At 40.7% G+C, this 15,114-nt stretch overlaps 1 protein-coding gene across 1 annotated transcript in view; it reads right to left on the bottom strand.

Annotated features, from left to right (window-relative positions):
- Positions 1–7,473: 7,473 nt before the first annotated feature.
- HNRNPA3 (heterogeneous nuclear ribonucleoprotein A3) overlaps positions 7,474–15,114 on the bottom strand; it is a 9,394-nt gene continuing 1,753 nt past the window's right edge. Inside the window, exons 3-12 of the mRNA XM_009894524.1 lie at positions 12,261–12,383; positions 12,024–12,170; positions 11,730–11,940; positions 11,399–11,488; positions 11,231–11,323; positions 11,030–11,110; positions 9,840–9,986; positions 8,557–8,682; positions 8,398–8,469; positions 7,474–8,311 (exon numbers count right to left, since the gene is read on the bottom strand). Coding sequence (XP_009892826.1) covers positions 8,417–8,469; positions 8,557–8,682; positions 9,840–9,986; positions 11,030–11,110; positions 11,231–11,323; positions 11,399–11,488; positions 11,730–11,940; positions 12,024–12,170; positions 12,261–12,383 — 1,071 coding nt within the window. The 3' untranslated portion in view covers positions 7,474–8,311; positions 8,398–8,416. The remainder of the gene's footprint in view (positions 8,312–8,397; positions 8,470–8,556; positions 8,683–9,839; positions 9,987–11,029; positions 11,111–11,230; positions 11,324–11,398; positions 11,489–11,729; positions 11,941–12,023; positions 12,171–12,260; positions 12,384–15,114) is intronic.

Consider the following 15,114-nt stretch of genomic DNA (forward strand, 5'->3'; position numbering starts at 1 on the left):
TAAGTAATAACATTTAATAATGTTTCAGGAAAGAGTTTAAAGAGGGACAGCAGATTAGGAAAGCAGCCCTCCATTAGCGCAGTATTCACAAAGTTAGAGTCATGCTAAATAACGTTATACGTTATATTGTATAACGTTGGTGAATTCTGGCTTGAGATTTTTATTTCTTGGACTGTTTAACCATGCTGGAGTTGCATATCCAGCAGAAAGCAGCTCATCTCATGGGTGGCTCTGAAAGCCAAAAAGAACAATTTTAGATTATCATAATCCCAATTCCATACTGTATCCCTTCTTATGGACCTTCTGACTGTACTTTAAAAAAAAAAAAAAAAGACACAAAGAGGAAAGGTAGGGGACTAATATGGAAAGCCATCACTTTAATATTATTCTGTCCCACGATGCTACAGAAGGTCCCCTGTTTTCAACTGTTCCGTGCCCTTTTGCTGCTTTCATACAGCTTTTCATTGGAGCCTACTCTTTTGTGGGTACCAGTGTTGTTTTTCCCTGTATGCAGAGTTTCAGATGTTATTTTATTGCCCAGTTGGCCACAGCAGTAGCGATGTAACTCTTCACAATCAGCTTGTTTTTATTACCCCAAATAATTTTGCATTTCCAATCATTGTCACCTTGTCATTCATCTTCCTCTTAACTCATTTGCTGATTCTGAATAGCAGAGGCTGCTCCCGTACCTGGTGCACACTCTCTCTCTCTCTCACACACACTCCATCTGCAGTGCAACCTCAGCATCCCAGAGAAGAGCCCGGGTAGGAAAGCAGAGCAGTAACAGCAGCTTCACCAGGGAGGCAGTTTTGCTCCAAGGCAGCGTAATGCCAGGAACCGTGATCCTGTTGCCCACATCCTCTTTAAAAGACACATGTAATGGCCAAGCACCAGTACTGAAAAAAGTCTTCGGTACCTAAACCTGGGACTACCCGGTGCTCCAGCCCTGCCTACCTTAAGAGAAAAGTAAGTAAGTTTTGCACAACTTCTCCTACTGTATTACTTGCTGCAAACTTTCAAGTGAGGTCCTGCCACACAAAATGTTTGTATCTGAGGCAGCAGATACAGCGAAGTCATGAAAAAACCTGTACCCTCAGTTTTCCAGCATGCCTGAAGTGCTCGGAACACCGCCTCCTACAGCAAAGAGCAGCATTTGTGTTTTTGCAGAAGACGTTGGGAAAGGTAAATCCAGGTGACCCACCCTGCACTTCAAGGCTGCTTACCGTGTTTATACCGACCTTCCTCCTCCTCAACAGCGTGTCGGTCTGTTCCACTGCACCATCCTTGACAGGGTCCGAATGCAGGGACGTTCCTCTTTTTGGAGCAAATTGTCAATACCAATGGTTGGAAACCTAGAGGCTGGATTTGATGGATGAAGCAGATTTATTTGCTCTAGAGAGGGCAGCCAAGCACCAGCTAAATTAAGTTTAAGATATTGCAGCAGTGCAGGATTTTTTTTTTTTTTTTTGGCTGCTGTTGTTCAAATAGGCCTGTATCGACTTTGCCACCAGCACTGCCCCGGACAGAAAACAGCCCTAGCAATGGCCAAGCCTGGGTGAAACATGAGACACTGTTGCCATGTAAAACCAAGAGGATCTCATCTGTATTTAAGGATGGCAGTTTTGGAGCATAAGCATTCAGGAGGAAGCACACCCAGCCATGGCCCTGGACGGTCTTTCTCCACTGGTACAGAGGAGCTCCAACATGCAGGCATGGCTGATGGCAAAGCACAGAGAACCCAAAGCAGAAGAGTTCCTGGGCTCCCCCTCCCCCCCACCACTAATTATCAAATGTTTCCAACTTACTTACAGAGAAAACGTTCTCTCTAGCTGGAATATAAATACTTTAATCACAAATTGGCTATAAAACAGAGACCACAGTAAACCCCTGCCCTCCACTTCAATTTCATCCTTCTCTTAGCACTAACGCAAAAGCCCGAGGCGAACAGCATCCTTACAGCCTTCGCAGGGGCTGTTGTATTTGTACCGCCCACACGTATAAAACCTAATACAGCGATACTTGTTCCATTAGCAAGATGAAAAGAGCAACAACAACCCCCCCCCCTGCAGTTACTGCAGAAGCCTTGTTTGAATTCCACCAGGCAAAGAATCAGTCTGAAGTAACTTGGACCACGACAACTTGCATTCAGTTTAAATCAGTATTTTTCATACCATGAGCACAGCGACGGTTGTACCCGCATCGAAACACCCAACATCATTAAGGAATAAAACCAACATTCCACATCAGATTATTTTGGTACGTGTGAAAACATCAGGTTGCAAACGATAGCCTCCTTTTTATTATTATTACCAAGGTACAGAGTATGTTCCCCAACCTGAGAGTGACTAGTGACATTGCCAAGTCTCATGCCTCGCACTGCCGACCTCATACGCTGACGAGTCTCCACCTGGAGACCATTTATTTCTTGATCCAAACGTTCAGTTTTAAAACTATTAAAATAAAGTACAGCCGAGGAGCTGGGCTGAACCAAGGTTCTCTGACTCGCCGTCCCGAGTTGCAAAGATGATCCTGTAACTCATAATGTGGTGCAATAATTGAAGACCGCTTTGTGTTCCTCCCAGCACCAAAAAAAAAAGGTGATGGCAACGCATTTTAGATTGTAAGTCATTTGACAATATACACTTTATTCTGATACAAAATTGAAATATTGTAACAAATTTCAATCCATTATGGACTATACTGAAATTTTTCATTTCCATGCTATTTTTTAAACTTGTTTAACCACAAGTTCTAAGATTGCAGCACACTAGCACCATTGCTCTTGAAGTCTTTGCCAGTTATTTTAACATATTATTCTGTTTCCAATCTTGCGATATTATCTTCTACATGAAGGCCATTTTTCTTCTACGGAGATACTTGGATTACTTTAGTTCAGGAAAAAGCTAATCTTAGACAGAGATGTCAACCTGTAGCACCCACAGCAGAAAAAGAACCATCCATCAGATATCTGAATTTTAGTGGTACTCAAGATCTTTCATGCTCCACACAATTTAAGATACAAACACTTGTCAGAGACCACAGACTGATATGGACGTGAATATTCCACCGCAGCGTAGACAGTATATGAAAACACGTTAATGTCTTAAACACAGGAACCAAAGACAGCAAGTCAGTACATCACACAGTCAATGCTGGAAAGACTACGAGCATTCCCCTTCCCGCCTTAAATATTTAAAGGATATCAAAGACGCTGTGTTGAATTTCAGTGTTCTGTGAAGAAAACACTTACCACACCTGCATCAACCTGGGCCCCTTTTGGGGAAATACCTTTTTCCTACCTGGATGTACCATTTGCTTTTAGGTCAACACACGGGTTTAGGTATCAAACAACCTTCTGTAGAACTGCAGCTTAGGGAGCAGTTAACTTGGTTAACTTTACATTTTCGCATCTCCACGTATGTTTACAGCTGCTATTTTCAACAGCAGCCACTATAGAAAAACCTATCCCTGAAACAACAGTCTTAACTCTTGGAAGGGCTTCTTGGACAAAGACACACCTGACCAAGTAACTCCTTAAAGATGTGTTCATCTGTGACAAGGTTTATTTCTGAACAAACTGGGGTACGAATAATTGAACTTAAGCAAACTAGTCTGGCAAGAGTGGTGTAAAACCAAGCGTGAAAATAATTCCAACAGTGAATATGTAGTTCTACACGAGGTGCAAAAAGCCCCCTGCCGAGCACAGAACAAGTCTGCAGCAATGTAGAACCCTCTCACGTTACGGCAGAGCAAGGTTCTACGCAGCCATGCAAACTAGAAAGAGTTTTTTGTTAAAATTTCCTTTTGTTAAGACATTTTCAAGATTTTACCGTTAAAAAGTTTGTAACGTTCCCCCTCCCGCCAAGTACAGAAGCGCTTGCCCTCAGGGGAGGAAGCACAAGCCCCACTAACGCTTTCCCCCCTCGCCGGCTGCTCCCCGCGTCAGCTCCCCAAGAGCCACTCTGCCCAGCAGAGGAGACACAACCCTTCCCCACCTCTCGGGTGTAAGAAAGCAAGTTGTCACCGCAGCACCGAGCAGTCGAGCGTGCTACACTAAGGAGAGGCTGTGACCTTCCTGCAGCAGTCTTAAATTTTGGCTCAAGCTTGGCTAACCAAAAATGTTTGTCAATGTTTTTTTTTAAAAAAATAAAAAATACATGGCAGTCATGGTGAGATTTCCATTATTTCTGTGAAAATCTCAACATTACCATTTTAAAAGTAAACCTGGGAACAATTTACTTGTATGTTACAGTGTCAAGAGTTTGCTTTCTGGATGTTTACAGACAGCAGGTAACAAGTCTGAACTACTTGAATCAGTCTGTGAACATGCCTAAGCCCCAAATGAAACTGAAATGCAGGAATTCCATTTGACTTTATTTTTGGAGTAACTGAAGCATAACCAACACTAAAATAGAAACTGACTTTGCAAAAATACCAATACTTTTTTGAGTGTGCGTTAAGTTTAAATAGGTACTAGACTACTATACAGAGGGAGTTAAAAATATCCCAGACCTGTAACAATCGGAAGATGAAGGAAATTCGTGTTCCAAGAGTTAAGAACCAATGTGCATAAAAGCAAATTTGGTGAAAACTTCTTTTGTTGGCATTCGCCTGTATGCACGCAGCTGTGCTTTCAGCTGGGCGCCACATGACAGCACCAGCCCCCGCTAAACCAGCCCTGCCTGGAACACCAAACTCCTGACAGGTGGACAAATGAGCTCTTTGACTTGTCCGGATAACCCCCCCCAGCCGGGAAAGCCAAGACTCATTTATTAGGAGGGCAAGTCGCTGCTCTACCCAATGCAAAGCGCCTCTGCAGAACATTTCTGCAGCAGCAGCAGCAGCAAATCACGCGCTACTGAGAAGTGTGATGAAGACGCTGAAGCGGTTCACCTTCCTGTAAGGCTCCTCCTTCTACGACAAGGTAACGAACAATTTCTCACACGCGCGCACACAGAGTGCAGCCCCCCCGCCATAATGAGAGTACACGTTTTCAAAACATTTTTCTCGTTTCCGGCTTGTTGATCTCGGACACACAGTGATTTTGTACCTGGCAGGAAGAGAAGACTCTCGAATAGCAACTATGCCAGCAAGCAGCCCTCGCCCCGAGCAGGAGAGGCTGGATGACAAGTGCTGGAATACTTGCTCCTTAGTGCTTAAGGCTTTCCTCGGCATTAGGCGGCCGGCAGAGGAAAGCCTAGAAGGAAATAAGGGTTAAACAAGTGTTGTACTATACGCTACAGATCTTACCCAGTCAGAAACCTTCAATTGAAGAGGATGTGCAAGACATTCCCCATTTTGTCAAGCAGCAGCTTCTCATTCAACCTGAAAATCAAAGAAATTACTCTTACCTTGTTTAAAAACCTCCCACTACTCTTTTTATAATTCATGAAAAATTTTAAAGGCAAACCTTACCTATGCTCATTGCCCTTCCTTTCAGGTCTAAACGCTAGACCTATTGATTTTGAGTCAACTCAAGTAGCTATCACTCAAGGAGGTTCCAAAAGGTGAAGAACTCTTGCTAGACTTTCTTCGATATTTCAGCTGTGATAAGCGGATTTAACTAGCCTTGGGAAAGCTGCTCACTATCAGCACAGTATCTTATGCCTTCACTTTTCTGGAAGTTGAAGCTGTTGCTCCTGCTGCCTTGTCATTCTTTAATTATGCTGACTTCTCCATACTCAATAGGCTGCTGAAGTCCTGTCTTATGAGTCTCCTTAGCAAAGTATGGATCAGAGAAGGACATCCTAGGTTCTTTAAAGCTGGTTAATCACTGTCCTTACACTTTTCCACGTCACAAACAACAGCTACGCTACCCCACCCACCTACAAAGCGGTCACTTACATCCATCTCTTAAAAGGTTGCATACAGATCTTGTTCATAAAGTTTATTACGACACTATTTTTCAAAGTTAACATTGTTGTCACAGTACAGCTACAAGAGGCCCTGTTAAAAAGAACACTGTCAATACATTCTAAAAAAATTTAGAAACACCAGATCAATCGTCAGAAGGGACATCGACCCCATCCTCCAGTTGTCCCTGCAATCAGATGCAGGCCCCAGGTACAAGTCTACACATCTTCTAAGCGTAGCAAGGTACAAAGCGAGTCGGTAGTTAGGTGGCTCACTCCCTAGTGAGATGTGCTTTAGTTTCCAAGGTTGTCAAACTCCAAATGGGTTGTTTAAAAAACGCCTTTATTGAAATACAGCCTCCCCCCGCCACCCCGAGCCCAAATTAATATGTACAACAACAGAAGCGTTCACTAAATCACCGATCTTGCTTTAAAACTTTAGAGATATTTCAAAACTCCACAGAAAAGAATAAGCAGACTTTGAAATCCAGTTTGGAGGCTACCATCTTGACACCGGTTCCTCGTTTTAGTGTACTGCAGTCTAAATACACTCCAATAACAGCGTTTAAATAACATGGTTTAATTTTTTTTTCAAACAACACACTCATTTTTCTGCTACTTCTTAAAATTATAATTCATTATTAATATGACTGATTATGCCTCGAGCCATTTCATACATCTTTGCAGATTCATTCCTACACTGGAATGGCATTTACCTTATACTGCACATTGACCCAGGAGTGAAACAGGTGTGAGTAATTCCAATACCATAGTGTCAAGTGTCTGAGTATTTCTTCTATCGACTGGGTCCCTACTCCTCTGAGTCTGAATTGACAGAAAGCACTGTCCTGGCAACAGTCGAGAGAGAATTCGCATCAGCTGAGAGAAGGACAGACTGCAGCGCCTTAATTTGGAGGTCAGAAGTGAGAATGAAGTACGATTTCTAGCCGCACGTGCTGGTAAGATTCGCTACTCCAGCGCATCAAATCAAGTGGTAACACGCTATCCGTCTGCCTGTGGGAACTCACGACTGTACCGTGCTACATTGTGGGAAGTGTTCCTAGCGGGTACACCACAGCTAGGTCGTGTTTTCTTTTATCTTCGAGCTCTGAGCTGAGCGCAGACATTCGCAAGGGAAAAAGCTTGAGAACTAGACTACTTCGAGCCCGTGGTGAAGGGGCTTTGGGAACGCGTTACCTGGGGCTGTCAGTGATTACACCTGTGCTACCCTTGGCTCCCAGTCAGAAGAGTGTGTCCAGAAAATTGCCTAGGGTGCATGCAAGAAAGTATATAGCCATTAAGTTATTGAGGAACATACCTATTACTCTCACTATGACGCCTCATTTAATTGAAAACAGCGCAGTCTGGTGCGAGGGAGAGGGTAAACGGGGACAAAGGAAGGGGATGAAAATTCCAAGCCGCCCTCCCCAAAGTATAGTTTTATTGAAACAGAATCATTGTATATCCCAAGGAAACAGGCACTTGATTCCCCCCACCTTAACTTCTCGGGAATTACAATAAATATAAAGGTAAAAAGCAAGTTTCTTTTTCTCTTCAACCCAAGACTTAAGCAACTGCAGTTATCCCTTATACATCTCAAATGAGACGGGAGACAGCTTTAATGTGTCTAAAGTTGGTCTTGTTAAAATATTTATCATGCCTTATTTTCTTGAAGCGCTAGTACTAATACAGAACTACAAATTAAAAAAATATGCACAAACCAAAAAGTAATTTGAAATTTTCATTAAGGTAAAGCTTAGTTCTATAATTCACAAACACTAATTTGAGTAACTCAATCCTAGTTATACATCTAAACAAACTATAATGCAACATACAGATGTTTTCCCTCTGTATGCCTATGTAACTCATGTCAATGACAGTTACATATATACACTGAGACTAGACCCCTTAAGACTGCAAATCAATAGGTGTTTCTATTGTTAACTTTAAATTAATACAAAATAGTAATTGAGAAATGCATTAATCCTCTCTATTAACTAACAAGGAAACACCCTAAACTACATTTTATTTCTGTTATAGAGTTCTCTGTACTAAATGTGGAAAAACTGAACTACACAAATATTGAAAAGTTAAAAATTCCTTAATTTGTTTATTCCTGGTACCACTACCACAATTTACAGGGCAATATACCTGATGTAATGGGAAAATAAAAAGAAAAAAGAAAGACAAAGCTACAACAGATAAAGACCTCAGGAATGTACATCTAATCGACACTACATTGCATTAATCAATAGCTGCACTTTTTGCAAACTGTGGCTATGACAGTCCTGAACAAGAAGGGTTTCCTGTTTAAGCTGCAGTAACTTTTCTGACTATGGATCATCGTTCCTTCTGTGGCAGATTTTACAGTTCCTCTAATGCATTTGGGACGACTGTCTCAAAGTAACCTGCAGCTTTCCTGACAACTCCTCGCTCTCTCTCCTGCTAAGAACTGTAGCCTGTTGAATACAGGATAAGAAAATTATTACTCTCAGTGAACAGTTGTACATTATTAATCATCATTATAAATATGAATTACACCTACCCTTTTTCTGGTAGCATTTTTAGAATCTTCTACCACCATAGCCCCCACTTCCACTTCCAGATCCATAACCACCTACAAAAAATGGGGTGTATATTGAAATACACGAATAACAAGAAATTTTACACCCCCCCCCAATCTTCTGTACAAAATCATATTTACCACCATAGGGACTGCCTGAACTTCTGCCACCAAAGCTGCCACCACCTTTCATGGGACCATAGTTGGATTGTTGTTGTCCACTGTAATTGCCAAAATCATTGTAGTTTCCACTTCCACCATAATTACCTGAAACAAATGCAGATTTATAAAGCCATTCTCATTCAACACTTAGGACCTGAAGGTTGCCAAATTAAGGCATCCAATGTAAATGTAAATTGTAATTGTTTAAAAAAATGTAAAATAGAATTGCAAGCAGTTTGCACGCTCCCTCTCTACCCACAATGCACAAATGACAGAAGACCCTCAGCATTTTGAAGATTAGAAACTGGTATTTCATTGAAGATGAAAAACATCACATGACTTAGAAAACCTTTATGTATTTGAGTACGCAATTTTGAAGTTAACACAACAGGCCAAATTTAAGGCCTCCAAACTTGGAAAAGCACGAGTGTCACCATCAGTCTTCCACCACCCAATGCTTTGCACATATGACAATAATGTAAACTACAGTCAATCTATTTGCTCCAAAAAATGATAGAACTGTAACAGACATGCTGGATACACACATCAGAGGGTATAATAAAGTATGCAGCAGATTTTGCGGCTTAACTCCCCAAAATTCCGCTAGTCATTGGCAAGTTCTTACTGCTCCTTCTCCAAAAATTCTAGTAACGCACCTTAAGCTGGTTTCGTATTTGTGAGATACCCTTACCAGAGATACCCTATCATTAAGGGCCTCCACAGAAGTTACCCCAGATTTAACAATTAACCTTATTGTTCAGAACACGGCTAAACTGATCATACAACAGGACATAGCTAGATGTATTTTGGTTAGATAGTAACCTCGATTTTAAATCTACTTGTCTAGGGTTTACACTAGTTAAGGCTGTAAAACAGTGTTATAATAATGTGATTTCCAGTTAGTCTAATTAGAATGTGTAGTTGGCAACAAAAGCTGCTTTTATAAAAACAATTGGAGTAGCTCATTACACAGGCAAACAATTAAAAAGTACTTCAAATGGTCAGTTTAAAAATTCTCCTACTCTACCTCCACACACAGATTTACAGCTGCTGCTTTTTGAAAAATAAGTTCCTGGCAAAACAATGTTGTATGCAGTGTATCAAAGCCGATTCAGAGGGAAAAGAACTTTCCTTATGTAACACAGCATCCTGCATTAAGACCTAATTGTACAACTCATTTTATGCAGTATCATACTTCAGGGACTGTACAACTCAGACGTGACTGAAAAAAAACAGATGTCTATTTAAAGCTGGCATCTTACCACCACCAAAATTTCCTCCTTCGTTGTAGCCATCATATCCTCCTCCTCCACCTCCATATCCACCACCTGGGTTTCCGTATCCTGGTCCTCCACCACCACCATAGCCTCCTCTGCTACCATAGCCAGGACCACCTCCATAGTTGCCACCTTCGAATAAAAGAAGAATCAAACTAAGCACATCAAAGCTAAATATTGGTAAGAAAAGGTCCGTTTAAAAACACACAATAAAAATCTCCCACAATGTTTTTTCTGTACTATATTCATTGTGGTTGCATCACCTATCTAAACTGTTTAATCCAAACAACAAAAAACCCCCATTAGTTCACATATACCCTTGAAGCATGACACTAAAGTTCGTTCTGGCTCACAAAAAATATATAGACATGCTGCTACCACTGCCACCACCCATTACACGTAATAACCACCTCTTTAAACAATTGCCTTGTCAGGACCATGTACCATCCTGACTCACTAGGCAAAACCCTGATTTCTGGTTTACAATTTTTATCTAGACATACACTTTTATTTACACGTGTATCAAAGCTACTCGACGTCTTTTCTTCTGTTCCTGTAAAGCATATACGAAAGACCTAGTATTCCAGACGCTGACCTGGTCTCAGGTATTTTGACAGAGTAGTTCCAAACTGGGGAACAGTCCCAAAGAACTCAACATCACTACATATATCTGCTTAAAGAATCAAGACACAAGTAACTACATGCGAATTCCCTCATTTCACCTCCCTACAAAAATGCTATTCCACAGCCATTTGGTAGTTTCCACAGTTCTCTTCAGATGCATTTTGGATACTCATCCAAACTTCATAATGAAAAAGATACTACTGAACCATAAAAAGTCTTCCAGTTAAATGAAAAGATTTCTGGTATGTTAGTTGGTCACTGCTTTATTCAGTTTTAGTCATCTCAACTGACAGCAGAATCTTCATTTAGTTCTCGATCATCATAAATAGCTACTGCATGACCTCATGACATGAGGTTATTTAAAGCATACATATAGAAGAGTATTTTTTTTTCCACTCATCATTTTGTGAGAAAACCAAAAAACCTTTAACTCTTCACAGCTCTACAATGTAGAAAACACCACCGAAGTGGACCAGATTTCCAAGGTGAAGGCAAGACTTACAGCTGGTTATAACTTTTTCGGGAAAAAAAAAAGTGAACAATACACTTACCATCACCAAATCCATTGTATCCGTCACCACCCCCAAAGCTTCCTCTGCTCCCACCACCGCCACCACCACCCCCATAGCCTCCTGGAACACAAAACAGATGAGAACGTTTTCCTGAACACATGTGTTAAGTGTTTAAGCCAACTGACACAGGAAATAAAAACCCCAGAAATCACATTCTATATAAACGTTCCAGTCATTTACCTCTTCCACCAAAGTTTCCTCCTCGGCCAAAGTTCCCTCCACCGCCTCCGAAATTTCCACGACCCATGAAGTTGCCTGAACCACCCCCACGACCTACAAAATATTTTGCTTTAATTACATTTATTGAAAATCAGTTACTTAGAATAACACGCACAACTCCAAACTCACCTCTCTGAGAGCTAGCAGTCTGCATCTCTTGTTTTGAGAGTGCTTTTTTCACTTCACAGTTATGTCCATTTATAGTATGGTATTTCTGAACTAGAGAAAATTGTGAAATGGGAAAAAGTTAGAAAATCAAATCATTGAAACCAATATGCTGTAAAACTCTCACAGAAAGCTTCTGTAAAGCACGATCACACTTAAAAGGAATATTAAGTCTACCCCAACTCTTACAATAGTCAAAGAGCTGATTACGTCAACATCTTACATTCCACAAACTGCTGTTCTGAAATGTTACGCTTTTATCCTGTAAGTCACTTCTCGCTAAAGAGTTACATACCAACAATTTTATCAACTGTATCATGATCATCGAAAGTTACAAACGCGAAGCCTCTTTTCTTTCCACTTTGCCTGTCTTCCATGACTTCTATGGTTTCAATCTTGCCATATTTTTCAAAGTACTCCCTTAAATTATATTCTTCTGTATCTTCTTTAATTCCACCAACAAATATTTTCTTTACTGTGAGATGTGCCCCAGGCTTTACAGAATCCTGCAACACCAAAAATGACATTCAGTGTCTTCAATTATTAAGGAAAGATTAGGAAACAAGGTTAACTGAAACACTTAACTTACCTCCCTTGAAACTGCTCTCTTTGGTTCAACCACGCGCCCATCAACCTTATGCGGTCGAGCACTCATGGCAGCATCCACCTCCTCCACACAAGAGTAAGTCACAAAGCCAAAGCCTCTGGAACGTTTTGTTTGTGGGTCTCTCATCACCTGGAAAAACAAAGGGGGTACTCTGCATTTCTGTACTATATTAAGTACTTATATCCTTTCGAAAGCACAAACAAATATTTGACACTTTACCACACAGTCTGTGAGTGTGCCCCATTTTTCGAAGTGCTCTCTCAAGCTATCATCTGTTGTTTCAAAGCTCAGACCTCCAATGAACAGCTTTCTCAACTGCTCCGGTTCCTTTGGCTCATGGCCCTACAAAATCAAAAATCAAAAGCGCATTTTGAATACAAACCAGAGTTAAATTTTCACAGAATTACTAAAAATTATCTGTGCACGTTCAAGCTACGAATACGTGGAATACATTTACATAAAACCAATGACTTCTAATGGGTTTAGACAGCAGCATAGTGAACACTTAATGAGGTGTGATTTTAATTAAAACACTAACTAAACAACTTATGAGCGCTCAAATGCAAACAACAGTAAAGAGATTTCAACACACTAAATAATACCATTACTTCCCCCCAGCCCCCCGGAAGTGCATTCATTTTATGCCTATCTTGTGTTTGAGTTGTGTATTGCTCTGTAGGGATTAGCAAGGAAACACTGCTAGATAAAGGGAAGTTCGAACACTTGATGAAGCATAATCATGAGGAACTATAAAAAATTTAAGAACAGAGTGTACAAGAAAAAAGGTTATCATCCAAACTGAGTGTCTAGTCTTTTCGGATATCCACTTTGAAAGGTTATTTATATGCATTTTGAAGAAATTTATCAATTGTTAATTCATTCAAATTCTACATTTTGTACTCAGATAATGCTGCAAACGGAGTACATGCAAGCAAGAAACTAGAATTACGTATGTGGTTTTCAGTGTTAGGAGAAATACCTTTTAAATGTGAATCAACATGGACTTTTGTCTTACAGATAAAAATGTCTTGAATCAATGACCAGCAGTTGATACAACTACTGGAATAAGACTGGTATCTTAACAAGCATCACAAAACAAACTTAAGTTTAACTGAAGCTCTTGACAGTATGACCTATATATGAACAGCCACATTTTAAAATGCGGTAATTTGATAATTTTCAGAGCTCACTTTTCTATAGCACGAATTAAGAGGGCTTACAAGTGCATTACCGTTTCTGCTCTCTTTCAGTGTTGCACAGTTTTTTTTAGTTAGGCAGGGAATATCCCCGTACATTTGACAGTTTATGAAAAATTATTTTACAAGTTTCTCCCACACCCAAGACAGAGAAGTCTTAAAAAAAGCAACCAGATTAAAATCTTATTTAGCAAGATGGTACTTTTCTGCATGTAAAACGCTCCACAAGGTGCCGGCCAGCTATGCTGCTGGCTAGCTATGCTGCATATGACTTCAATTCTGCAGCATGAATGTGTAACAGGCTTCACTGTTTCTGCTGCAGTGGCTTAACCTAGACAAGATGCAGCATTAGCCCGAGAGCTGAACTACATAAAACCAGCCACAGACTTCTGCACGTAGATGTCTTGCTTCAAACCTGAAGGTGAAGTACTTTAACCTCTGCCAGTTTAAATAAAGGGGGTGGTGGTGCTAGGGTTGGTCAGAAAAGCATACATCCCTTTAAGTGCAACACAACCACCCTAAAGAGTAATGAATACTGTGAGGCAATACATGGTAAAAGAGAATTTCTGAATTATATACTGCCTTAGGAAACCATTGGTTTATAATGTTTAGGTTGTATGTACTACAGGAAAAAATGCCTAGGACTATGAAAAGCTGGCTGGGAAGTAGATCTTGCTCTTGCACCTGATAAACCTACCAAGAAAGAGCCCTAGCATTCACGATAACAACTTTCTATTTAAGGTATTAACTTTGTCACTACATTATATAAATGACTGACAGTCAATGGTCCTGTGACTACAAAGTAAAGCTTCTTTTCTATGGTGTTGCGAGAGGTCTGGACTACAGAAGTATAATTAAAAAATATATAAATCTCCCTTCTAACTATACGTAAGCTTAAAGTATTACAGAGTGACACATCTACTGTATATATAAAGTGCTTTAGGTTAAGTGAAATATTATTTTCTGTTGCTAATTGCATTTTATTTTTAGTCTACTGATGCTATTCAACTTTTAGCTGGCTTATGTTAAAGCTGGAAACAGTAAATGTTTCAAACTCTCCTAAACATATTAGACGAAATCTATTACATGAAACAGTAAAGTTTAGACTTCTCCAAAACCAAAAACATACAGAAGGAAAAACTAGACACTCTTTACTGTTCTCTGACATCCCTCAAGGCTACAGGGTTCCAGTTAGCAACTCAGACTGCTTTTACCTTAAAAGAATGACCATAGAACTCTTCAGGTCACTCCTGAAAGGAAAAGTTAAGTCATTTTCTGCCTAATTTTATTATGTGCACATGAACTGCTGTTCTTACACAGGAGGAAAAGACCTGCTGTTACAGCTTCTCTCTTCTATCAAAGAGAAATTATCCCCAGGACACACCTATGTTACAGGAGCTCTCCACAGAAATAAAAGGCAACATTTTCTTAGGGAATTATTTGGTTTTTTTCATGCATTTTGTTCTCACTGAGAATAAGCATCTCTGGGATTTTCAGAGTGCTGTCCTCTATCACACAAGATGTTGTTTCTCAGTCCTTCTACTGCAAGTTAGTTAAAACAGCAGTCTTTCGTGGGCAGCAAACTTTGCACCACACACCTCTGTCTTCCTCCCTACCGTAACTACCACGCCGCTTCAACAAGATTAGCAGGCTCCCTTCCCTCCCTTCCACTCAGCCGATACCGCAGGCCGGTACGCCATTTTGCAGTGCTCCTTCGGTCGGGGGTGGAAGGGGAGGGGAGAAGAAGCAAGAACGGCCATCCTGCCTGCAGCCAGCAAGCTGGCAATGAGCTTTGTTTCTCCCCCTAAGCCGTTTCAGGGACTTCCCAAACACATTCATAGGCTCTGAGGAGGCGGGGAACTTTCTCTCCAGCTCTG

The sequence above is a fragment of the Charadrius vociferus genome, unplaced genomic scaffold (genome assembly GCF_000708025.1).
Source record: "Charadrius vociferus isolate BGI_N301 unplaced genomic scaffold, ASM70802v2 scaffold161, whole genome shotgun sequence".
Classification (NCBI taxonomy): domain Eukaryota; kingdom Metazoa; phylum Chordata; class Aves; order Charadriiformes; family Charadriidae; genus Charadrius; species Charadrius vociferus.